This window comes from Hemiscyllium ocellatum, chromosome 19, assembly GCF_020745735.1.
Source record: "Hemiscyllium ocellatum isolate sHemOce1 chromosome 19, sHemOce1.pat.X.cur, whole genome shotgun sequence".
Lineage (NCBI taxonomy): Eukaryota > Metazoa > Chordata > Chondrichthyes > Orectolobiformes > Hemiscylliidae > Hemiscyllium > Hemiscyllium ocellatum.
Window position 1 is genome coordinate 69689846 of NC_083419.1, and position 27109 is coordinate 69716954.

Sequence of the window (27109 nt, forward strand, 5' to 3'; positions counted from 1 at the left end):
AATCATCACCCAGCACCTATATATTATTCAATATCTACTTTTAGGAACTTAAGTTGGTGAGCACAACCTACATACAATTAACCAATTAATTGGCGGCAGAAAGCAACAATTTTCAATGTGAGGCAGGGGACAAGGTGACATTCCCAAAGGAGGTGAAAACGGTGGAGCAGTGGAAGGATCGATCAAGGTATGGGTTGGTGATAAGAGCTGCACATATACCTGAACAACCTGGACAAGGCAAGCTTTGGAAGGACACATAGAGACTTCCATTAGAGGAAGATGCCATCGCCCCTTAGCCAGGTGTCCATCAAGGCCGTGATGCTTGGGGTACTCATCTATAGTGAACAAAGGACAGAAAGAAGGGATGTGGAGATGGCAGTGAGAGCCGATCCATTGGCAGGAGAAGGATAGGGAGGAGATTGACAAGATCACCCCTAGTCAGTGGTCTTGGGAGTTGGTGTGCAGGAAACAGTCAGTGCAGTAGCAGGGTGAGTCAATTGGAGAAGTTGGTCATGAAGAGACAGCAGAGAGAACTGAATACTAGCAAAGACCCAAAGGCAAGCTGCTAAGAGAATGAAAGCTGGGTCAGTGACAGGAGAGGAGGAAGGTGAAGTATCCTTTGACTATTGTTTATATTAGGCTGCTTTGAGTGTCATCAACATGTGGGAGTGTTGAGTATTTCTTTAGTATTGTTGCTGAATCCCAGGTGACCAAAGTGTCTCTGGCTGGGTTTGGGTTTATCACAAGTAAGCACCCAGTCTGTCAGTGATTACTCTCCTTCATTTCACGGAGAACATCTCCCATTCATTTCATCCATTCATCGGATTTTGTTTTATTTCTTTTCTCAATGTAGCCTCTGACGCTCCCCCATTTCGGAACGAAGCAGTTCGAGCATGGTTGGATTCCGTGTCCAGAGGTAGTTCTGTTTCTGTAAAGAAAGTCTGGGCATGAAGCTGCTTCCCTCCGCTTCTGTCGCAACTCTTCAGGGCAGCTTTGTCAGAGTGAGCCTGTCTGAATCAGGTTGGTGGGAGAGTAGGCAGGGAGGGAGAGAGCCAGAGCTCAGTTAGACTTGGGGCTAAGCAAAGAGATTGAGGACATTGTTGATACATGGGCTGAGGACAAGGTGAGTGAGAAAATATTCCCTTTCAGATCATATCAAGTCCATGAAATGCTACTTTGCTTGCTTTTTCCCCTCAGAAGTTTGACTTTTGACCCATAATTATCTGAAGGGATTTGCTTTACTCATTAGAACAGAAAATATCAAAATCAAATCATTGCCCTCACAGTAACTGGAGTGAGAAACAATGACAGACAGAAAGAAGGAAGGGTGGGATTCAGGTATGCTTCTCCTGAAAGCTTTTGCTCAATAAACTGCATCTGGTTCACTGCTAAATTTGTATTATTTTGAAATACAACAAGACAAACAGAGACGGGGTATTTCAGGCCAACAGAAGAAGAGGACGGCACGGTGGCACAGTGGTTAGCACTGCTGCCTCACAGCGCCTGTAGACCCGGGTTCAATTCCCGACTCAGGCGACTGACTGTGTGGAGTTTGCACGTTCTCCCTGTGTCTGCGTGGGTTTCCTCCGGGTGCTCCGGTTTCCTCCCACAGTCCAAAGATGTGCGGGTCAGGTGAATTGGCCAAGCTAAATTGCCCGTAGTGTTAGGTAAGGGGTAAAATGTAAGGGTATGGGTGGGTTGCGCTTCGGCGGGTCGATGTGGACTTGTTGGGCTGAAGGGCCTGTTTCCACACTGTAAGTCTAATCAAAGGACATAGTCGGTCTCTGACAGAAGGAGAGTCCGAGTAGATGGCTGAAGATTGAAAGATGAGTTAAAGATAGATATTGTTCTACTGATGTCAGAGTAAAGGAGAATTTGACATGGTTGAGTAGCACAGTAAATGGTTCCAGAGTGATTGGGAGAATGCAATTAGATGGGGTGGGATATTAAAAAGTGTTGGGAATGAGGGGTTATACTGGGTGTCGTATAGGGTGTTGAGAGGGAGAGTGGGATTAGACTGGGTGGGATATTAAAGAATATTGGAGTGATGGGTTATACTGGGTGGTACAGGGTGTGGGGAATGAGAGCAAGAGTGGGATTAAACTGAAATATTAAAGAATGTAACAAATGAATGGGAGAGTAGGATTTGACTGGATGGAATAGTAAAGGGTGTTGGAAGTGAGGGCGTTATACTGGTATTATAAGATGTGAGGAGTGAAAAGGAGATTGGGATTAGAGTGGGTGGGATATTAAAGGGCATTGGAAGTGAGGGCATTATACTGGGTACATAGAGTGAGCGGGAGAGAGGGATTAGAGTGGGTGAGATATAAAAGGGTGATGGAAGTTGAGGGCATTATACTGAGTAGTATATGGTGTAGAGAGTGAAAAGGAGATTGGGATTAGAGTGGGTGGGATATTAAAGGGTGTTGGAAGTGAGGGGTTATACTGGGTAGTATAAGATGTGAGGAGAGTGGGATTAGACTGGGTGGGATATTAAAAGGTGTTAGGAGTGCAGCTATACTGGGTGGTATAGGGTGTGAGGAGCGAGGGGGGAGTGAGATTAGACACTCACATTAGTGGACATTAGTTTGTTTTGACTTTGGGGAGTGATGATTGGTGGACAGTATTAAGGATTGTGAGGACTGCATTGGAAACTAGGGGAAAATAGTTGAATTTGATTCACCATAGCTTGCTTCTAGTTTGGCCAGTGGTGAAACTATTGCAACTATCTTTAGTTTTAAATGCTGCACTATTATTTCCCCTGTGTCTTTGCTTTCTGGAGCCTTCTTTAACCCTGTAAATCTTTGAGAGCTTGAAACATTCCATGAGACCTGACATCTGGCATGTTGCTGCCTGAATGGCTCCTGCATATAAGTCTATGTCAGCTGCCTTGACTCTGAATCTTGTTTCTTTTAAATGCTTAGCCTGTCTACCCCCTTTGGGACTCTCCTTCAAATTTTGACCAAACCTTTGGTCTTCTGACCTGAGATCGCACTCTGTGGCTTGATGTCAAAATTCTTCTTGGTCACAATGTTTGTAAGCTTCTTGGGACCTTTTGCAAGAAATTTGTATTGTGTGATGATGAACATGCCCTGTTAGGAATGGAGCTGTTTTGAGGAATGTGTTAGAATGCTGTCAGAGGTATAGACATGCTGCAGTATTTTCAAATGGCTGGACTGTGACTGAAGCAGTGTTTCAATTCTTCTGCTTTGTGTGTTGCATCCCCAGAACAGCAGATCGAGGTAGAATTGAGCCCGGTTGAGGATGACAACGTAGACGATGAGGAGGATGACGACGGAGCAGCATTTGAGGACGGTATGCTGAGTGATTGAATCTGAGAAGATTGAGTTTCAGATGCAAATGAAGGGGTTCGAGGATGATATGTTCCATAGATGTCATGTATGTTGTGAACTTAGTGCTATTGACAGCACGGAGTAATGTATGTAGGGTTTCGAGCAGTAGGTTGGTGAAAATGTGAGTGAGGGGAACACAGAGAGGCTGCAAGTGAGAGGGCAACAACAGAGCAGGTGAACCATAATGTGGGCGAGTGCGACATCATTTCCTTCACTCATTAAAACAGAAGATCTTTCAAAGGTGTGAACCTTGTAGACACTGATGTTTCCACACGTGCAAATACAGCAAACAGTTGAGTGTGTAAGTGATATGAGAAAAAGTGAGGTCTGCGGATGCTGGAGATGAGAGTCGAAAATGTGGCGCTGGAAAAGCACAGCCGCTCAAGCAGCATCCGAGGAACAGGGCAATCGACGATTCACGCACAAGCCCTTCATCAGGAATTTTGGGCAGGAGGTGGGAAAGGGGCTGAAAGCTAAATAGGAGGGTAGGGATGGGGGAACGGTAACGGTAGCTAGGAAGGCGATAGGTAGATGAAGGTGGGGGGCTGATAGTGGTAGGTCGGAGGGGAGGTTGGAGAGGATAGGTAGGAAGGAAGATGGACACGTAGCACAATTCAAGAAGGTGACACTGAGTTGGAGGGTTGGATCTGGGATGAGGTGGGGGGGGGAGGGGAAATAAGGAAACTGGTGATGATATTGATCCTGTGTGGCTGGGGGGGGAAGGTTCCAAGGTGGAAGATGAGGCATTCTTCCTCCAGTCAATGGGTGGCAAGGATTTGGTGGTGGAGGAGGCCCAGGACTTGTATGTGATTAGCAGAGTCGGCCACAGGGCTGTGAGGATGTTCAGAGATGTTTTCTGAAATGCTTCACAAGTTGGCATCCTATCTCCCCAATGAAGAGAAGAGAAAGTGAGGTCTGCAGATGCTGGAGATCAGAGCTGAAAATGTGTTGCTGGAAAAGCGCAGCAAGGAACAGGAAATTTGACGTTTCGGACACTCCGGCCTATCACCCTCACCTTGACCTCCTTCCACCTATCACATCTCCATCGCCCCTCCCCCAAGTCCCTCCTCCCTACCTTTTATCTTAGCCTGCTGGACACACTTTCCTCATTCCTGAAGAAGGGCTTATGCCCGAAACGTCGAATTTCCTGTTCCTTGGATGCTGCCTGACCTGCTGCGCTTTTCCAGCAACACATCCCCAATGTAGAGAGGTCCACATCGAGACAATAGACAATAGGTGCAGGAATAGACCATTCTGCCCTTCGAGCCTGCACCACCATTCAATATGATCATGGCTGATCACCCTTAATCAGTATTCTGTTCCTGCCTTATCTCCATAACCCTTGATTCCACTATCCTTGAGAGCTCTATCCAACTCTTTCTTAAATGAATCCAGAGACTGGGCCTCCACTGCCCTCTGGGGCAGAGCATTCTACACAGCCACCACTCTCTGGGTGAAGAAGTTTCTCCTCATCTCTGTTCTCAATGGTCTAACCCGTATTTTTAAGCTGTGTCCTCTGGTTCGGCACTCACCCATCAGCGGAAACATGTTTCCTGCCTCCAGAGTGTCCAGTCCTTTAATAATCTTATATGTCTCAATCAGATCCCCTCTCAGTCTTCTAAACTCAAGGGTATACAAGCCCAGTCGCTCCAGTCTTTGCGCGTAATGTAGTCCCGCCATTCCAGGAATTGACCTCATGAACCTACGCTGCACTCCCTCAATAGCCAGAACATCTTTCCTCAAATTTGGAGACCAGAATTGCACACAATACTCCAGGTGTGGTCTCACCAGGGCCCTGTACAGCTGCTGAAGAACCTCTTTGCTTCTATATTCAATCCCTCTTGTTACGAAGGCCAGCATGCTATTAGCCTTCTTCACTACCTGCTGTACCTGCATGCTTACCTTCATTGACTGATGTACAAGAACACCCAGATCTCTTTGTACTGCCCCTTTACCTAAATTGATTCCATTTAGGTAGTAATCTGCCTTCCTGTTCTTGTCACCAAAGTGGATAACCATACATTTATCCACATTAAACTGCATCTGCCATGCATCTGACCACTCACCTAACCTGTCCAGGTCACCCTGTAATCTCCTAACAGCCTGCTCACATTTCACCCTGCCACCCAACTTAGTATCATCAGCAAATTTGCTAATATTATTCCTAATACCATCTTCTATATCATTAATATATATTGTAAAAAGCTGCGGTACCAGCACTGATCCCTGCGGTACCCCACTGGTCACTGCCTGCCATTCCGAAATGGAGCCGTTTATCACTACTCTTTGTTTCCTGTCAGCCAACCAACTTTCAACCCAAGTTAGTACTTTGCCCCTAGTACCATGCGCCCTAATTTTGCTCATTAACCTCCTGTGTGGGACTTTATCAAAAGCTTTCTGAAAGTCCAGGCACACTACATCTACTGGATCTCCCTCATCCATCTTCAGAGTTACATCCTCAAAAAATTCCAGAAGATTAGTCAAGCATGATTTCCCCTTCATAAATCCATGCTGACTCTGACCTATCCTGTTACTACTATCCAGATGTGTCGTAATTTCCTCCTTTATAATAGACTTCAGCATCTTTCCCACCACTGAGGTCAGACTAACTGGTCTATAATTTCCTGCTTTCTCTCTTCCACCTTTCATAAAAAGTGGTACAACATTAGCCACCCTCCAATCCGCAGGAACTGATCTCGAATCTATCGAACTCTGGAAAATAATCCCAACACATCCACGATTTCTCAAGCCACCTCCTTCAGTCCTCTGGGATGTAGACCATCAGGCCCCAGGGACTTATCAACCTTCAGACCTAACAGTCTCTCCAACACCAGTTCTGGCAAATATAAATTCCCTTACGTTCAGGTCCTTCAGCCACTGTTACTTCAGGGAGATTGCTTGTGTCTTCCCCAGTGAACACAGATCTGAAGTACCAATTCAATTCTTCTGCCATTTTTTCGAGTAAAAAGTGAGGTGCTGGAGATCAGAGCTGAAAATGTGTTGCTAGTTAAAGCACAGCAGGTCAGGCAGCAGCCAAGGAACAGGAAATTCGACGTTTCGGGCCAGACCCCTTCATCAGGAATGATCCTGATGAACGATTCCCCTGTTTCTGTCTTCAAGGGCCCAATTTTAGTCTTACCCATTTTTTTGCCTTTCACATACCTAAAAAAAGCTTTCACTATCCTCCTTTATATTTTTGGCCAGTTTACCTTCGTACCTCATTTTTTCTCTGCGTATTTCCTTCTTTGTAATCCTCTGTTGTTCTTTAAAAGTTTCCCAATCCTCCGTTTTCCCACTTATCTTTGCTTTGTTATATTTTTTTCTTCAGTTTTTTTTTCTTTAGATTACTTACAGTGTGGAAACAGGCCCTTTCGGCCCAACAAGTCCACACCGACCCGCTGAAGCACAACCCACCCATACCCCTACATTTACCCCTTCACCTAACACTATGGGCAATTTAGCATAGCCAATTCACCTGACCCACACATCTTTTGTGACAGTGGGAGGAAACCGGAGCACCCGGAGGAAACCCACGCAGACACGAGGAAAATGTGCAAACTCCACACAGTCAGTCGCCTGAGGCAGGAATTGAACCCGAGTCTCTGGCGCTGTGAGGCAGCAGTGCTAACCACTGTGCCACCGTGCCACTTTTAACTTTATATGTTTCTTAACTTGCCTCGTCAGCCACAGCCACCCATGCCTCCTCCTAGGATCTTTCTTTCTTTTGGGAATGAACTGATCCTGCATCTTCTGCATTAAAAACAGAAATATCTGCCATTGTTCCTCCACTGTCATCCCTGTGAAGGTAGATTAGATTAGATTAGATTACTTATAGTGTGGAAACAGGCTCTTCGGCCCAACAAGTCCACACCGACCCCCCGAAGTGCAACCCACCCCTACCTCTACATTTACCCCTTTACCTAACACTACGGGCAATTTAGCATGGCCAATCCACCTGACCTGCACATCTTTGGACGGTGGGAGGAAACCGGAGCACCCGGAGGAAACCCACGCAGACACGCGAAGAACGTGCAAACTCCACACGGTCAGTCGCCTGAGTCAGGAATTGAACCCAGGTCTCTGGCGCTGTGAGACAGCAATGCTAACCACTGTGCCACCGTGCCACCCACCGTACTGCACCATTGAACTTTGGCCAGCTCCTCCCTCATAGCTCCATAGTTCCCTTTATTCAACAGAAATATTGTCACTTCCGATTGTACCCTCTCCCTCTCAAATTGCAGATTGAAGCTTATTGTATTAGCAACAGACACACTAGATAAGGTGTTTGTATGTGCAGGAAAAGATCTGCCAGATGTGGAAGGATCCTATGGGACCTTGGATAGAGGTGAGATATGGATGCCGGGAGTAGAGGGTGGGTTGGTGGGGGGCGTGGACCTAACAAGGGAGTCACGGAGGAATGGTCCCTGCGGAATGTTGATAGGGATGGGGAGGGAAATATTTCACTGGTGAGGTCTGATTGTAGGTGGCGGAAATGGCTGAGGGTGATGCAGAGATTGTGTCTGGAGGTTCGTGGGGTGCAAGTTGAGGGCCAGGCGGTTTCTGTCCTTTTTTGCGATTGGAGGGGTGGAGTTCAAGGGCAGAGGTGCAGCAAGTGGAGGAGTTGTGCCTGAGGGCATTGTTGATCACATGGGAGGGGAACTTATGATCCTTGAAATAGGAGGCCATCTGAGATGTCATGGAGTGGAATCGCTCCTCCTGAGAACAGACATGGCAGAGGCAGAGGGATTGGGAGTCAGGGTTAGCAATTTTTGCAGGAAGGGTGTGGGATGAGGTGTAGTCCAGGTAGCTGTGGGAGTCAGTGGGTTTGAAGTAGATGTCCATGTTGAGTCAGTTGCCGGAGATGCAGACAGAGAGGTCAGGAAGGAGAAGGAGGTGTCCGAGATTGTCCAGGTGAACTTAAGGTAAGGGTGGAAAGTATTCATGAAGTTGATGAACTGTTCAACCATCTCGTGGGAGCACAAGGTGGCACCTCCTCTAATCTGTGCATACTGCGCATTATTCTCCACCATTTCCATCACCTACAATCAGACCCAACCACTAGAGATATATTTCTCTCCCCACCCCTATCTGTGCACTGCAGAGACCATTCCCTGCGTAATTCCTCGTTAGGTCAAGGTCCCCCACCAACCCACCCTCCACTCCCGGCACTACCCCCACCTTTTCCTCTGCTACATTGATGACTGTATCAGCACCACTTCGAGCTCCCAAGAGGAAGTTGAGCAATTCATCAACTTCAACACCTTCCACCCTGACCTTAAGTTGACCTGGACCATCTTGGACACTTCCTCCCCTTCCTGGACCTCTTCATCTCCAGCGACTGACTCAACACGGACTTAAACTCACCGACTGGTTCTCACCTTCTCTGCTAATCTCCGGATATATTATCCTCCGCCATTTCCATCACCTACAATAAGACTCTACCACCAGAGATATTTTTCGCTGCACAGCCCTATCTGCGTTCCGCTCTCTCCATGACTCCCTCATTAGGTCCTCCACCAATCCACCCTCCACTCCCAGCACTTTCCTTTGCCACTGTAAGAAGTGTAAAACCCGTATAAGCACCTACCCCCCTCACCTCCATCCATGGCCTGAAAGGATCCTTCCACATGCAGCAGAGATTATTCTGCACATCCAAAACACCTCATCTATTGTGTCAGTTGCTTTCGATATGGTGTCCTTGATATTGGGGAGACAGCACACCAACTCACGGAACATTTCAGGGAACATTTCTAGACACACACACCAAACAACCCCAACGCCCTGTGGCTAACCACTCCAGTTCCCCTTCCCACTCCACCAAGGATAAACAAGTCCTGGGTCTCCTTCAACACCGAGGGCGGCACGGTGGCACAGTGGTTAGCACTGCTGCCTCACAGCGCCTGAGACCCGGGTTCAATTCCCGCCTCAGGCGACTGACTGTGTGGTGTTTGCACGTTCTCCCCGTGTCTGCGTGGATTTCCTCCGGGTGCTCCGGTATCCTCCCACAGTCCAAAGATGTGTGGGTCAGGTGAATTGGCCATGCTAAATTGCCCGTAGTGTTAGGTAAGGGGTAAATGTAGGGGTATGGGTGGGTTGCGCTTCGGCGGGTCGGTGTGGACTTGTTGGGCCGAAGGGCCTGTTTCCACACTGTAAGTAATCTAATCTAATCTAATCTAATCAAATCCAAGCCACCCAACAACTGAAGGAAGAACACCTCACCTTCCACCTTGGGACCCTCCACCACACGGCATTAATATTGACTTCACCAGTTTCCCTATCTCCCCTTCCCCCCCCCCCCCACCTCATTTCCAGATCCAACTCTCCAACTCGACACTGCCCTCTTGAACAGTGCTACATGTCCAGCTTCCTTCCCACGTACTCACTCCACCCTCCGCTCCGACCTGTCGCAAGCACCCCCCATCTGCATCTCTCTATCGCATTCCCAGTTACCATCCCCTTACCCCCACCCCCACACTGCTATTTATCTCCATGCTCCCTTGCTCACACCTTCCCACATACCTGATGAAGGACTGTTCTGCTTCCCGGATGCTGCCTGACCTGCTGTGCTTTTCCAGTGCTATACTGTTCGACTGTGTAAATGATATGTTGGTCTTTATTACAAGGGATTGGAGTACGTGAATAAAGAGCTCTTGCTACATTGTATAGGACCTTGGTGAGACCCAACCTGCTGTGTTCTGGTTTCCACATTTAAGGAACAATACATATGCAGTGGAGGTGGTATAGCGAAAGGTCACTAGGTTTGTCCCGACTTTGATAGTGATATAAAGATGCTGGGTGAATTGGTTGATACCCTCTTGAGTTGATGAGAGGTAATCTGAATGAAACATTCAAGATTCTGAAGAGGTTTGTCAGGGTCAACGCTAACCCCTGGGTAAGGAAACTAAAACAAGGCAACACAGGCTCTGGATTTTGGGAAAATCAGTGAGAAGTAGAGAAATATCTTGCTGAAAGCATTGTGCACCTTTGAAATGTTCCATCCCAGAGGTTTGTGGATGGTCCATCACTGTATTTATGAAAGACTGAGATAGACATGTGTGTTGTCTCCTCCTCCTGTGAATTGTTTAATTGTTTAATTTTCCACGACCATTCACGACTGGATATGGCAGAGCTTCAATCTGATCCATCGGTGTGTGATCACTTTGTTCTGTCTGTCTCTTGTTGTTTATGCTGTTACGGATGGATGTAGTCCTGTTTGGTGGCTTCACCAGGTTGACACCTCATTTTCAGCTATGCCTGGTACTGCTCCTGGCTGCACCCTCCATTGAATCAGGGTTGATCCCCTGATTTGATTGTAAGGGTAGAATGGGGAATATGTCAGGTTTCAGGGGGTGTAGGTTTGCTCGCTGAGCTGTAGGTTTGATATCCAGACGTTTCATTACCTGGCTAGGTAACATCATCAGTGGTGACTCCAAGTGAAGAGAAGCTGTTGTCTCCTGCTTTCTATTTATATCTTTGTCCTGGATGGGGTTCCTGGGGTTTGTGGTGATGTCATTTCCTGGTCATTTTCTGAGGGGTTGATAGATGGTATCTAGATCTATGTGTTTGTTTATGGCGTTGTGGTTGGAGTGCCAGGCCTCTAGGAATTCTCTGGCATGTCTTTGCTTAGCCTGTCCCAGGATAGATGTGTTGTCCCAGTCGAAATGGTGGGTTTTTTCATCCGTGTGTAGGACTATGAGGGAGAGGGGTCATGTCTTTTTGTGGCTAGCTGGTGTTCGTGTATCCTGGTGGCTAACTTTCTTCCTGTTTGTCCTACATAGTGTTTGTGGCGGTCCTTGCATGGAATTTTATAGATGACGTTGGTTTTGTCCATGGGTTGTACTGGGTTTGTTAGTTTTTGTTTGAAAGTGTTGGTGGGTTTGTGTGCTACTAGGATCCCGAGAGGTCTCAGTAGTCTGGCTGTCATTTCTGAAACTTCTTTGATGTATGGTAAGGTGTTAGGGTTTCTGGCTGTGTTGGGTCTGCTTGTCGTGGTTTGTTCTTGAGGAATCTGCGCACTGTATTTTTTGAGTATCTGTTCTTCTTGAATGCGTCGTATAGGTGGTTCTCCTCTGTTTTTCGAAGTTCGTCTGTGCTGCAGTGTGTGGTGGCTCGTTGGAATAGTGTTCTGATACAGTTTCGTTTGTGTGTGGGGGGATGGTTACTGGTTAAGTTATTGGTCAGTGTTTGTCGGTTTTCTGTAAACGCAGGTTTGTAGTTCTCCGTTTTGCTTTCTTTCGACTGTGATGTCCAGGAGTGCGAGTTTGTTGTCAGTTTCTTCCTTCTAGGTGAACTTTATGCCTGTGAGGGTGTTGTTGATGTTAAATATCTCTTCTATTTTGTTTCGTTTTGTGATGACAAAGGTGTCATCTACGTAGCGGACCCAGATTTTTGGTTTGATGGTTGGTAGGGTTGTTTGTTCTAGTCTTTGCATTACTGCTTCTGCATGAATCCTGATAGCGGAGATCCCATGGGTGTGCCGTTGGTTTGTTTGTAGATTATGTTGTTGAAGGTGAAGTGAGTGGTGAGGCACAGGTCCACTAGCTTCATGATGTTTTCGTTGGTAATGTGAGTGATGGTGGTTAGGGTGTGTGTAACACGGTCTGTTCTAAAAGTGTGGTAAGTGTTTCCTTTATTAGGTCGATGTTGATGGAGGTGAACAATGCTGTTACGTCGAATGAGATCATTGCTTCGTCTTCCTCTATTTTGGTGTTTGTGATGATTTTTAGGAATTCCTGGATGGAGTGGATGGAGAGCTGTGACTCTTCTACTAGGTATTTCAGTCTTGCGTGTAGTTCTTTGGCCAGTCTGTAAGTTGGTGTTCCGGGTGGTGAGACTATAGGTCTGAGGGGGGCTCCTGGTTTATGGATTTTTGGTAGTCCATTGGGGTGTTGGTCCCATTGGGTTTCATTTTCTGGAATTCCGTCTTGTTTAATTGTCCGGAATTGTGTAATTTTCTTCGGAGATATGGAATTGTGTTTCTTAGTTGTGGGGTGTAGCGCTACCTGTTGGTAGGTGTTGGTGTCTGCGCGTAGTGCATTGGCTTTCTCTATGTAGTCCCTTCTGTTCGGGATGACTGTGAGCCGACCTTTGTCTGCAGGTAATATAACGATGTTTTTGTCTTTTTTGAGGTTTTCTAGGGCTTTCTTTTCTTGTGTGTTCAGTTTGTTTCCTCCCCTCTTTCGGCTCAGAGTAGGTGCAACTGTCTGTCTGATCGTTTTTTGTGTTTCTTCCGAGAGATTGTTGTTCTTCAATGTGGTTTCTAATGCCGCTAGGAAATACTTCCTGTCAGTGTCTCGGTAATTGGTTCTGCCAAAATGTCTCCAATATAAACCGCCGATAAAAACACCTCAAGTCAGAAGTTTAACAGAACAAAACGGCCGCAGAATGCTCCGAGAACTAATCAATGACGCCCACCACAGACTCCGAAAATACAACCGGGAAATTGCGCACCAAAAACCGTTATTCAAACAAGCAACAAATCAAGAATGGACAGACGCGGTAAAACGAGCCATCAACACCAAACAACGACAAACACAGGTAAAGAAAAATCAGGACCTGAAGAAAAAAACTGGACAAACTCACAAACAAACACAAAACTGATAACACAGGGGCATGGATAAAGAACTTATCAGATCGGACCCTATCAGACACAGAAAAAGCGGTACTAGTAAAAGGATTAAATATCGATTACTGAGACGCTGACAAGAAGGATTTCCTAGCATCATTAAAAGGACAACAATCTCATGGAAGAAACACAACAAACGATCTGACAGAGAGTTGCACCTACTCTGAGCCAAAAGAGGGGAGGAAACAAACTGAACACACAAGAAAATAAAGCCCTAGAAAATCTCAAAAAAGGCAAAAACATCGTTATATTACCTGCAGACAAAGGTCGGCTCACAGTCATCCTGAACAGAAGGGACTACATAGAGAAAGCCAATGCACTACTCGCAGACACCAACACCTACCAACAGGTGGCGCTAGACCCGACCCCACAACTAGGAAACAAAATTACATATCTCCGAAGAAAATTACACAATTCTGAACAATTAAACAAGACGGAATTCCAGAAAATGAAACCCGATGGCACCAACACCCCACGATTCTACGGACTACCAAGAATCCATAAACCAGGAGCCCCCCCTCAGACCTATAGTTTCACTACCTGGAACACCAACTTACAGACTGGCGAAAGAACTACACACAAGACTGAAATACCTAGTAGAAGAGTCACTGCACTCCATCCACTCCACCCAGGAATTCCTAAAAATCATCAAAAACACCAAAATAGAGGAAGACGAAGCAATGATCTCATTCGATGTAACAGCATTGTTCACCTCCATCAACATTGACCTGGCAAAGGAAACACTTACCACACTTTTAGAACAGACCAAGGAGGAAGAAACTGACAACAAACTCGCATTTCTGGACGTCACAGTAGAAAGAAAGGACATGGGAGAATTACAAACCTGCATATACAGAAAACCGACAAATACTGTCCAAATACCCAACTACACCAGCAACCATCCCAACACACACAAACGAAGCTGTACCAGAACACTATTCCAACGAGCCACCACACACTGCAGCACAGACGAACTTCGGAAAACAGAGGAGAAGCACCTATACGACGAATTCAAGAAGAACTGATACTCAAAAAATACAGTGCGCAGATTCCTCAAGAACAAACCACGACAAGCAGACCCAACACAGCCAGAAACCCTAACCACCTTACCATACATCAAAGAAGTTTCAGAAATGACAGCCAGACTACTAAGACCCCTCGGAATCCTAGTAGCACACAAACCCACCAACACTCTCAAACAAAAACTAACAAACTTAAAAGACCCAGTACAACCCATGGACAAAACCAACGTCATCTATAAAATTCCATGCAAGGACTGCCACAAACACTGCGTAGGACAAACAGGAAGAAAGTTAGCCACCAGGATACACGAACACCAGCTAGCCACAAAAAGACATGACCCTCTCTCCCTCGTAGCCCAACACATGGATGAAAAAACCCACCATTTAGATGGGGACAACACATCTATCCTGGGACAGGCTAAGCAAAGACATGCCAGAGAATTCCTAGAGGCCTGGCACTCCAACCACAACGCCATAAACAAGCACATAGATCTAGATGCCATCTATCAACCTCTCAGAAAGTGACCAGGAAATGACATCGCCACAAACCCCAGGAACCCCATCCAGGAGAAAGATATAAATAGAAAGCAGGAGACAACAGCTTCTCTTCACTTGGAGGTCACCACTGATGATGTTACCGAGCCAGTAATGAAACATCTGGATATCAAACCTACAGCTCAGCGAGCAAACCTACACCCTAAACCTCAACCTGAGTACAAACCTTCACAAACCTTGCAAATGTCCGGTTTCAGATTATTGTTGAGAATACAGTTCTCCTGGTCATTGCCCACAGTACCTCATAGATGTCCACTGTTGAGTTACTAAATTTGTTCTAAGTCTGTCCCATTTAGCACGGTGATAGTGCTACATAACATGATGGAGATCATTCCCAATGTGAAGGTGGGACTTCATCTCCACAAGGACAGTGCAGTGGTCACTCTTACTAATGCTGTGGTGGACAGATGCATCTGCAGCTGACAGACTGCTATGGGTGAGGTCAAGTATATATTTCATAGTTGCAAACGCAGTGGTCTGTTAGTGGTAACCCTGATTAGTAACAATGTTTAACGCAATGAACCTGTTTGGCATCTTCACAAAACCAATTGCAGCTGTTGAAAATGGTGTGTCACATGTCAGAACAACAGATTGGCAAGAAATCTGGACAATGATGTCCCATTCCCCCCAAATCAAACACTCGTCATCAGCTTCAGACAAGAAATCCAGTCATCAACCGAAACCTACAGTTCATCACAACGTTGCTGTCCCTCACTGACCCAGACACACTGTTCCTCAGAGTGACCCAGACACACTGCTCCTTACTGACCCAGATACACTGTCCCTCAGAGTGACCCAGACACACTGTCCCTCAGAGTGACCCAGACACACTGTCCCTCAGAGTGACCCAGACACACTGCCCCTCACTGACCAAGACACAGTGACCCACACTGGTGCACACACATGCTGACCCTCACTGACCCAGACACAGTGACCCTCAGGGTGACCCAGACACACTGCCCCTCAGAATGACCCTGACACACTAACTCTCACTGACCCAGACACACTGTCCATCAGGTTGACAGGAATACATTGTCATTGTCCCTCACACCAACAGGAACACACTGAACCCCGGGGTAACTGGGACACACTGACCCTCACACTGACGTCACTGATCACAATTGTCTTTGTTGTTGACAGATATCGCGTCAGACGCAGAGGCCGAGAACTTGATGATTTCTTACACAGAGGAGCTGGAGCAATTAGTGCGGGAGAAGGAGGAAGCCTGTGGTGAGATTGGTACTCCAGGTAAATCCTCAGTGATATCCATCTGACTGTCGATCATCATCATCAATCAATCAGTCTGTTCAATACAAAATATTGGAATAGATCATAGGTGAGGGAGTGGCCTCGCCAGACAGAGTCAGACAGATAATGGAAGGAGAGGTAAAGTTAGGAATGTGTCTCTGAATAAGAAGCAAGGGAGTAAGGACAGTGCTGATGCATTCAACTCCATGATATTGGGGACAACAGGTCAATGCAGTCGTACACACACGACCGAGGAAAGGGGTGATAATCACTACGTGTGAGCAGGATGATGTGAGAGACTGGCACGAGGAGAGGAGGGAATTCTGTGATGAGAATTAGTTTATGTAATGGAGGCTGCTTGGGGAAATGTAAATTGTAAGGAATTTCCTGGGGGACTGAATACAGATGGGATGCAGTTTATTGTCGTGGAGGTTATGTAAGGGTCCTTGGTGATCAGATAACAGGCCTTATGGTTTGAATTCCAGTTCTGAGTCATTGAAGACCTGCAGTATAGTTCAACCAGAATGTAATCATAGAGAATGGATTATTTAGTTGCAAAAGATTAAAGATTGGGACAGGCTCAGAATACTTCACTATTAAGTAAAAGGAAGTGTTTTCAACCAAAACCTGACCCTGGAATAGGTTCTGAAAGTCAAATTAAAAGAGAAAAGACTGCTAACAGTTCACAGGTCACCCAGCATTGATGGAGAGACAGAAACAGAGTGAATGTTTCAGACCAGAAATATCTCCTCAAGATCTGAGGTGAGGGTAAGGCATAAAGCAAGGCTGTCTTCATCAACGTGAACAAGGCTTTTGTTTCAATAAATCACAAGGCTGCACATCATGCGCCAATGATTGGGATTGCCAAGAAATTTCATCCGACTAACAGGAACACACTGACCTTCAGGGTGACCAGGACACACATTCCCTTCAGTTCCATGTATATGAAAAATGGTGGACTGGGATTCAGTCACATGAAGACCCTCAACAGAAACTCCTCTGAAAGTGTGGTGAGAAATCACTGAGAAATGAAATTGCAGGAAGTTGGAAGAGCATTGAAGAGCTCCTTGAAGTACATCTCTATGACGCTCTTGTCAAAATTCAAGAGAGTGAGGGGGCAGAGCTGAGTATGGTGGGCCATCGCTAAGGAGAAGATGCTAAAAAAGCTGAATGGCTCAAAGATGAATAAATGACCTGGACCAGATAGACTATACCCCAGAGTTCGAAGAGAGATATCCCAAAGAAACAGCGGTAATCATGGTAATCTTTCAGGAATCAGTTGAATCAGGAAGGGTCCCGGAGGACTGGAAAATCAAGTGAGGCAAAAAATGGTAAATTATAGCCAAACTTTGGTCCTGGCTAAGATCCTGGAATCCATTGTAAAGGATGAGATTTTGGAATACTTGAAAGTGTATGGTAAATAGGGCAAAGTCAGCATGATTTCACCAAGGGGAGATCATGCTGACAAATCGGCTAGAATTCTTTGAGGAACACAAAGTTGGAGGTGTAGTGGACAGCGAAGAGGGTTACCTCACATTACAACAGGATCTGGACCAGATGGGCCAATGGGCTGAGAAGTGGCAGATGGAGTTGAATTCAGATAAATGCAAGGTGCTGCATTTTGGGAAAGCAAATCTTAGCAGGACTTATACACTTAATGGTAAGGTCCTAGGGAGTGTTGCTGAGTAAAGAGACCTTGGAATGCAGGTTCATAGCTCCTTGAAGTACATTTCTATGACTATGACTCTAAGTAATGAGCAAGTTAGACTAAGGAGAGCTAATAGATGTAATCTACCTGGATTAGATTAGATTAGATTACTAACAGTATGGAAACAGGCCCTTCGGCCCAACAAGTCCACACCGACCCTCCGAAGAGCAACCACCCAGACCCATTCCCCTACATTTACCCCTTCACCTAACATTACGGGCAATTTAGCATGGACAATTCACCTTGCCTGCACATCTTTGGATTGTGGGAGGAAACTATAGCACCCGGAGGAAACCAACGTAGACACGGGGAGAATGTGCAAACTCATGGACTTAAGAAAGCCTTTGATAAGGTGCCACATAGAATGCTGCTGAGTAAGATAAGGGCCCCTTGGTGTTAGAGGCCTGGCTATCTGGTAGAAATAAGCGAGTGGGGAGAAAAGGGTCTTTCTCAGGATGGCAGCTGGTGACAAGTGGTGTTCCACGAGACTATGTGGTGGGACCACTGCTTTTCACTGTAACCATCTAGATGAAGGAACTGAGGACCTTCTGTCTATGTTTGCAGATGATACAAAGACAGGTAGAGGGGCAGGTAGTACTGAGGAAGTGGGGAGGCTGCCGAAGGATTTGGGCAGATTAGGAGATTAGAAGTGGCAGATGGAGTACAACATAGGAAAGTGTGAGATCATACATTTTGGTAGAAAGAAGAGCAGCATGGACTATTTTCTAAATGGGGAGAAAATACAGCATTCTGAATTGCAAAGAGATTGGGAAGTTCTAGTCCAGGATTCTCTCAAGGTAAACCTGCAGGTTGAGTCAGTTGTTAGGAAAGCAAATACAATGATGGCATTTATTTTGAGAGGACTTGAATATAAAAGCTGGGGTGTCCTTCTGAGGCTCTATAATGCTCAGTCAGACCACATTTGGAGCATTATGCACAGTGTTAGGTCCGATATCTCAGGAAGGATGTACTGACCCTGGAGTGTGTTCAGAGGAGGTTCATGAGAATGGTCCCAGGAATGGAAAGCTTAACCTATGAGGAAAGTTTGAGGACTCTGGATCTATACTTGATGGAGCTTAGAAGGATGGGGAGGGGATCTGATTGAAACTTACAGGATACTGAATGGCCTGGACAGAGTGAATGTTGGAAAGATGTTTCCATTGGTAGGAGAGACTAGGACCCAAGGGCACAGCCTTAGAGGAGAGGGAAGACCTTTTAGATTGGAGATAAGGAGAAACTTCTTCAGCCAGAGAGTGATAAATCTATGGAATTCGCTGCAACAGAAGGCTGTAGAGGCTAGATCATTAAATATACTTAAGACAGATATAGATAGATTCTTGAGTATCAAGGGAATCCAGGGTTACACAGAGAAAGTGGGGGAATGGGGTTAAGAAACTTACCAGTCACGATTGAATGGCGGAGCAGACTCAATGGGCTGAATGGCCTAATTTCTGCTCCTATGTCTTCTGGTCTTACAGTTGAAGATAAAAGAAGACATATCAGCAACGTGGGTCTGGGAGATTTTCACAGAGCCAGAGAAGCTGCAAAAATAGAATTCTGAGCTGAAAGAAAGTGTGAGGGAATGTCATGTTGGTATTGCTGTGGGACTCACTGGGCTCATTGGTGAACAGCCCAATTCCAGAAATGGATACAGTACTCCAGGAAGGAATTGGGAAAAGGCCAAGATGGATCAGGTGAAGTTGAGAGAGGATTGGAAATTGAAAATAAGGTTGATAAAATGTTCTGATTCAGAATTAAAGTTGGAAGCAAAGTGATACAGTCATTAAAAAGACAGAAGGGTAGGGGCCTGGGTAAGATTGCAATAAGGCATGACCAGCACAGATATAAAGGGCTGAAAGACTTCCTTCTGTGCTGCAACCAATTTATGCCATCCCACAAAAAGCAAGGCATATCTTGCCAAGGGAGTGATAACACCTACCAGCAGTTAGTGTCACCAAATCAAAGATTATTTCTGTTTGTCTCTCCACTGGTGTTTTCTATTTCCAGAATTGTTTTTTGAAGTTATTTTCAGATTTCCAGTTTTCTATCCAATTTTGTGATAGATTGGAGTAGGGTGTAAAGAGTGTTGCCTGCTAAGCTGTCCAGATGCATGTGAAGAAGTCAGATATTTTAAGGATCTCCTTAACTCCACGAACGCCTTGTCAAACTCCAACAACACCTTTATTTAAACTTGCTGGGATTTCAAACTGCTTTGCACTCACATTCAGATGCTCCCAAGTTCTTATCAAGCTCACCAGAGAGAGTGTCAGATCCCTGCAAAATATCAATAAGTCCCTCGAATCTCAGAATATTCCCCAATCACATCAAATCCTTTGAAGCTCACCTAATTTTTCCACATTCTCGTTGATACCAGGAAGTTCAGAATGCTTTATGAAAGGGAAATCATGTCTGACTGATTCATTAAGAGTTTGTTGAGGAAGTTCCAACCTGACTGGATAGAGGGGAGTCAGTAGATGTGTTGTATTTGGATTTCCAGAAGGTATTCAACAAGGTACCTGATAAAAGGTGATGTCAGTGGTGTTGGAGGTAGGATATTGGTGTGGGTAGAGAATTAGCAAATGGACAGGAAACTACAAGAGGGAAGCAAGCAGTTTACAGAGAGATAATCGCTGCAAATGTGTTGCTGGTCAAAGCACAGCAGGTTAGGCAGCATCTCAGGAATAGAGAATTCGACGTTTCGAGCATAAGCCCTTCATCAGGAATGACAGGCTAAGTATGAATAGGATAGAATTCCTAGAGTGTGGAAATGGGCCAATCGTCCCAACAAGTCCACACCAACTCTCCAAAGATCGTACTACCCAGACTCACCTCCCCCTACCCCACCCCTGCACCCGATCCACGTAACCCTGCATTTCCCCTGGATAATTCGACCTGGGCAAAAAAGTTGACAAATGGAGTATAATGTGGGCAAATGTGAAGTTGTTCATTTTGGAAGGGAGAATGAAGTATTATTTAAATGGAAGAAAGCTGCAACACAAAAGGACTAGGAGGCACTTGTACATGAAACACAGAAAGCTAGCACACAGATGCAGCAGGTTAATCAGGAAGGCTGATGGAATGTCGCCCCCTTATTCCAAGGGGGTTGGAGAATAAGAGTAGGGAAGTCTTCCTGCAACTGTACACGGTGCTGGTGGGACCACAACTGAAGGCCAGGTGGTTCTCCTAAAACATGCATATATTAAATGCGCTTTGGCTCTAATGTGATTAGTGAATTGCCGACTTTTTTTTAATAAAGTGAGCTCCTGTTCACTGTTAAACGATCCCATCCCTAGCACTTACCTGAAAAGCAAAACCCAGCCTCATGATCCTCTCTGGAAAATGTAACCTGAGTGTTCAGCTGCAACAGGAATTCAATCAGGTCTGCAAGTCTTGGAGCTTAGCCTGAAACTGGGAATTGTAGGTCTACATTTAGAAGAAACTTTGACTTCAAACCAGGGAGAATCTTGAGGCGGGTTGGATCTCCACGTCGGCATCACATGGTCTGTCGGTGGCGAACTTCATGAAAGGTACAGTGCTGTAGTCAGTGATCTTAGTATTAAAGTGTTAAATTTACTATATTGTCAAAATATATGTCTTAAAGATTTACTTAGACTGTGCTATTGTTGGTGTTAGGCTAACTATTATTTTTGTTTTGATTGTTACTGCTATTTTCGGTGGTTCGCCCCAACCATGTTTCCCCCATAAGCCCCATTATTTATATTGCACCATTATCTATAACATGGTGTCACACAGGGATGCAACTACCACGCTGTAGGAGAACTACCTGCACTGTGAGTAGTTTTTGTCCCCTCATTTAAGGAAAGTTATAATTTTATTGCAGGCAGTTCAGAGGAGGTTCACAAGGATGATCCCTGCTATGGAGAGAATGTCTTATAAGCAAAAGCTAAACCGATTGTGACTCCTCTGGGGTTTTGAAGATGCAGAAGTGATCTCATTGAAACAAATAGGACTCTTAAGGGGCTTGACAGGATCAATGCTGAGAGAGGATTCCCCTCATGGGAGAGTCTAGGACTAGAGGGCAAAGTCTCAGAGAAGAGGTACCAAATTAAGATGGGATGAGGAGGAATTTCTTCTCTCAGAGGGTTGAGTGTCTTCAAAAGTGTTTGCCTCAGAAAGCTGTGGAGGCAGAGCCCTAGTGTATATTTAACACTGAGATGGACAGATTCTTGTTCAATAGGGGAATCGGGTTGTAGGGAAAGAACGGGATGTTTATATGTGAGGAATGTCAGATCAGCCATGGTCCTATTGAATGGTGGAGCAGGGTTGAGGTGCCAGATGGCCTACTCCTGTTCTTTTTTTCATATGGTCTTCACTGAAGTCTCTTATCAATCTCTATATCCCGCCAAATCTCAACAGATTTCTCCAAGACTTTATCAGTCCCCTCGGAAATTTCAACCCCCACTGTGCTCTCATTAAAACCCTGCAAGTTTTCTTGAAGCTGCTCCGGACATGTCCTCAGAGTTCACTGAATCCATCAAGATCCAATTTCCAAGTCAGTGTCTGTCTATTAATTGCAGGTGGATTCAAAGCAGCGCAGGGAGTGCCCTCAGCGAGCAGTTTGGATCTTCAGTTACTGTCTGACAGGATACCGAAAAACCAGCCTGAGGTATGATGAACAGATCCAAGTTCACCCTCACCCTTCCGAACCGACCTGACTGCTCTGAACCTTTCTATACTTGCAGTATCTGTCCTGGGAGTGGTTGATGGGGACAGTGCAGCCAGAGCTTTACTTTCTATGTAAAAGAGTAGAGGGAGCTTTACTTTGTATCTAACCCCATGCTGTGTGGAGGGGCCGGAAACCTGTATTTAACCCCATTCTACACCTCTCTTGGAAATGTTTGCTGGAGATCTTGTAGGGGCAGCTTTTCTCTTTATCTCACCTTATGCTGTCCCTGTCTTGGAAATGTTTGCTGGAGATCTTGTAGGGGCAGCTTTTCTCTTTATCTCACCTTATGCTGTCCCTGTCTTGGAAGTGTTTGATGAGAATCAGCACAGATTCATCAAGGCGATGTCACGCCTAGCAAATTTGTTAGAATTCTTTGAGGAGGGAACAAACATGTTAGACAGAAGAGAGTCAGTGGACGTGATCTATTTGGATTGTCAGAAGGCCTTTGACAAGGTGTCACCCAGGAGGCTGCTCAATGGTGCTTGGGATAAGATACTGACATGGTTACAGATTGGTAGAAGTGGGCACTGCAGATGCTGGAGATCAGAGTCTAGATTAGAGTGGCACTGGAAAAGCACAGCAGGTCAGACAGAATCCGAGGAGCTGGAAAATCGGCACCCTCCCGTCCTGGCACTCTTCCCTGCCATCGCAGGAATTGCAAAACCTACTCCCACACCACCTCCCTCACCACCATCCAAGGCCCCAAAGGAGCCTTCCACATCCATCAGAGTTTCACCTGCACTTCCACCAATGTCATTTATTGTATCCGTTGCTCCCGATGCGGTCTCCTCTACATTGGGGAGACTGGACGTCTTCTTGCAGAGCGCTTCAGGGAACATCTTCAGGACACCCGCACCAATCAACCCCACTGCCCCATGACCCAACATTTCAACTCCCCCTCCCACTCTGCCCAGGACATGCAGGTCCTGAGCCTCCTCCACCACCACTCCCTCACCACCCAACACCTGGAGGACGAACACCTCATCTTTCTCCTCAGAACACTTCAACCCCATGGCATCAATGTGGACTTCACCAGTTTCCTCATTTCCCCTTCCCCCACCTCACCCCAGTTCCACCTTCCAGCTCAGCACCACCCTCATGACCTGTCCTACATGCCAATCTTCCTTTCCACCTATCCACTCCACCCTCCTCTCCCACCTATCACCTTCATCCCCTACCCCATCCACCTATTGTACTCTTCGCTACTTTCACCCCAGCCCAACCCCCCTCCCATTTTTCCCTGCCTCATTCCTGATGAAGGGCTTTTGCCCAAAATGGATCCACATTGGCTGACTCTCAGAAGGAGGAGAGTAGGGAAAAAAGGTGGCTTTTTTCAAGCTTCAGCCAGTGACTCGTATGGTTCTTCCGCATCCGTGTAGGGGCCACAACAATTTGCATTATACTTAAACGATCTAGGCAATGGGAACTGAGGGCATTGATGCTTAGTTTGAAAGTGGCACAAGTATAGGAGGAGGATAGTGTTGAGGAGGCAGAGAGGCTGCAGGAGGACTTGGCAGGATAGGCCAGTTGGGCAAGGAAGTGAGAGCTGGAATACAGCATGTGAAAGTATGAGGTCATGCACGATGGGAGGGAGGATAAAGGCATGGGCTACTCCTAACTGGTGAAAGCCATCAGAAATCTGAAGGACAAAGGGGTTTCCCAGATTGGGATTCTCTTCAGGTTCAATTGGTGGTTAGGAATTAAATTATCATTCATTTTAAGAGGGTTAGAAAACAAGGACAGAGGTGTATTGCTGAGGCAGTATAAGGCTCTGTCAGACCACATTTGGAATCCTGTGAGCAGTTTTAGCCCCGTGTCTAAGGGAACATATGCAGGCTTTATTCCTATGTGTAAAAGAGTAGAGGGAGCATTGCTGTGTCTCAAACTCCAACCGTCCCCATCCTGGGAGTGTTTGATGGGGACAGTATAAGTGAAACTTTACTCTGTATCTAACCCTGTGCTGTCTCTGTCCTGGGAGTGTTTGGTGGGTCAGTGCTGAGGGATATTTACTTATTGTTTAAAAGTGTAGAGAGAGCTTTCTAATTTCTTTGAGATGTTGGATGGGCAGTTACCTCTCTGGCTTTACAACAGTTGTTTGCTTTAATTTTCAAAATGCCCGTGTGTTTTATGCCCTCCCATGGCACATTAAATTTGTATAACTTGATTGATTTCCCAGAGTCAAAACAATAAATTCAAATTTGATTGAGTTTTAGTGTCCTGAGCATAATTTAAACTAATTGATTAAATTCAAATGAATGTCAAAATAGCAACCAAAACTCAGGTATCCCTTTAACAACCATTTGCAACATGGATCTGTTTTGGAGCAGCCTGCATTTTAAGTTTACTTCAATTTTCTATTTTAAAGTGAACATACATGCTTTTGATTTCTTAACACAATGTCTATACGGTGAGTGTTTGAATGGACAGTTTTTACGTTCCATTTCCTTTTAGCTTAAATGAGTAGGGGCGCTTTATTCTCTAGTTAACACTGTGCTGGCCATGTCCTGGGAATTGTTTGATGTGGACAATGTTAAGGGAGCTTTCCTTCACTATTAAAGGTGTAGAATAAGCTTTACTTTCATTTTAAAAGCATTAACAGAGCTTTATGCTGGATCTAATCTGTGCTGTACCTATCCAGGGAGTAGTTGATGGGGTCAGTATTGAGGGAGCTTTAAAACAGTAAAGAAAATCATACGCAGTATCTAACCTTCTGCGGTCCCTGTCATTGACATATTTGATGGGGACAATGTTAAGGAACATTTACTTTCAGTTTAAAAGAGTAGCAAGAGCTTTACTTGGTATCTGATGCTATGCTAACCCTGGCAAAGGACAAAGAGCATTACTGCACAGGAACAGGCCCTTCAGCCCTCCAAACCTGAGCCAAACCAGATCCTCTGTCTAAACCTGTCGTCTATTTTCAAGGATCTGTATCCCTTTGCTCCCTGCCCATTCATGTATCTGTCTAGATACATCTTAAATGGATCACGCCCAGCTCTACCAGCTCCACTGGCAACACATTCCAGGCACCCACCACCCTCTCCGTAATGAACTTTCCATGTTTCTCTCCCTGTGACTTTTCCCCTCTCCCCTTGAACTGTCCTTGGAATATTTGATGGGGACAGTGTAGAGGGAGCTTTACTCTGTATCTAACACTGTGCTGTTCCTGTCCTGGGAGTGTCTGATAGGGACAGTGTAGAGGGAGTTTACTCTGTACCTAACCCTGTGCTGTCCCTGTCCTGGGAGTGTTTAATGGGGGACAGTGTAGAGGGAACCTTACTCTGTATCTAACCCCGTGCTGTCCCTATCCCTGGGAGTGTTTGATGGGGGACAATGTAGAGGGAAATTTACTCTGTATCTAACCCCGTGCTGTCCCTGTCCTGGGAGTGTTTGATGGGGGACAGTGTAGAGGGAGCTTGACTTTCTGTTTAAAAGAGTACAGTAAGTCTCTAATAGACTTGTGTTTGATGAGGACAGTGTCAGGAAGTTTTGGTTTCAGTTATGAAACAGTGTTGAGAGAGCTTTATTTTCAGTTTGAAAGAGTAGAGGGTTCTTCACTCTGCATCTAACCCTGTGCTGTCCATCTCTTTGGAGTATTTGATGGAGACTGTGAAGCTAAATATACTATCTGTTTAAAAGTGTATGGAGAGGTTTTGTATCCATTTATAAGGGAATGTTTGATGGGGACAATGTCAAGAGTGAAGGAAGCTTTCCTCTGCAACTAAACCCGAGCTGTCCCTGTCCTGGGAGTGTTTCATGGGGACAGTGTAGATAGAGTTTTGCTTTCTATTAAAAATGGAAGAGGGAACCTTATTTTCAGTTTAAAATGGTAGAGAAAGCTTTACTCAGAGTCTTATCCTGTGCTATCCTGGGAGTGTTTGATGAGGATAGTGTGGAGGCAGTTTCACTTACAGTTGTAAAACGTAGAGGGAGCTTTGCTCTGTATCTAACCCCGTGCTGTCCATGTCCGAGGAGTGTCTGTTTGGGACTGCGTGGAGGCAACTAGGACAAAGTGAGGATTGCAGTTGCTGGGGAATCAGAGTGCAAAAGGGTGGTGCTGGAAAAGCACAACAGGTCAGGCAGCATTCGAGGAGCAGGAGAGTTGATGTTTCAGGCATAAGCTCTTAATATGCCTGAAACATTGACTGTCCTGCTCCCCGGGTGCTGCCTGACTTGCTGTGCTTTTCCAGCACCACCCTATTCAACAGTATAGATAGAGGCAGCTTATAGAGCAGAGTGAGCTGTCCTTTATATCCTGTGCATCTATCGGTCAATATCGCCTGTGACTAAATGTTCATAGTTTTCCTGTGTGTTTCTGATGGGAATGCTTGTTTTCTACATCTCTTCAGCAGCATCATGACCTCCAGTCTCCCAGGGATCCCTTTGTGAAGCCACTCAACTCTGAAAGGAGAATGATGTCATCACAGGAAGTGAGCAGCTCCCTCCCTGAACTCCCTGTCCAATCACAACTTCAATGTTGCCCAGAAACCCTGTCACCTTGTTCGCCTGTGAAATCTCAGCCCACTGTTTCCCCCCTGGCACAGAGCCCTGGAACTGCCCCATCCTATCCTTCTCCTCTGGCACAGAGCCCCACCACTGCCCCATCCCCTATTATCTCTCTGGCACAGAGCCCTAATGGTGCCCCATCCCCTGTAACCTCTCCGACACGGAGCCTCAGTGGTGCTGCATCCCCTGTGACTCCTCTGGCACAGAGCCCTGGTACTGCCCCATCAGTTATCTGCTGCCAACCGCTAACCTGTTCTGAAGTAACAAGTTCCATCATCGCTCAGTCACCAGTGAAATCCCAGCCTGTGGGGAGTATCCTCACATCCACCCCACTCATCACCCTCGGCACGGAGTCCCACAGCAAGGCGACAGAGAGACTGGCTGACCTGGGTGGAGACAAGCTCTCCC

The 27109-nt window shown here is 45.9% G+C and overlaps 1 protein-coding gene across 1 annotated transcript in view; it reads left to right on the plus strand.

Annotated features, from left to right (window-relative positions):
* Positions 1-26630, plus strand: part of LOC132825026 (F-actin-monooxygenase MICAL3-like) — a 483930-nt gene extending 457300 nt beyond the window's left edge. Inside the window, exons 25-27 of the mRNA XM_060840028.1 lie at positions 3229-3315; positions 15696-15803; positions 26545-26630. Coding sequence (XP_060696011.1) covers positions 3229-3315; positions 15696-15803; positions 26545-26555 — 206 coding nt within the window. The 3' untranslated portion in view covers positions 26556-26630. The remainder of the gene's footprint in view (positions 1-3228; positions 3316-15695; positions 15804-26544) is intronic.
* Positions 26631-27109: the final 479 nt, after the last annotated feature.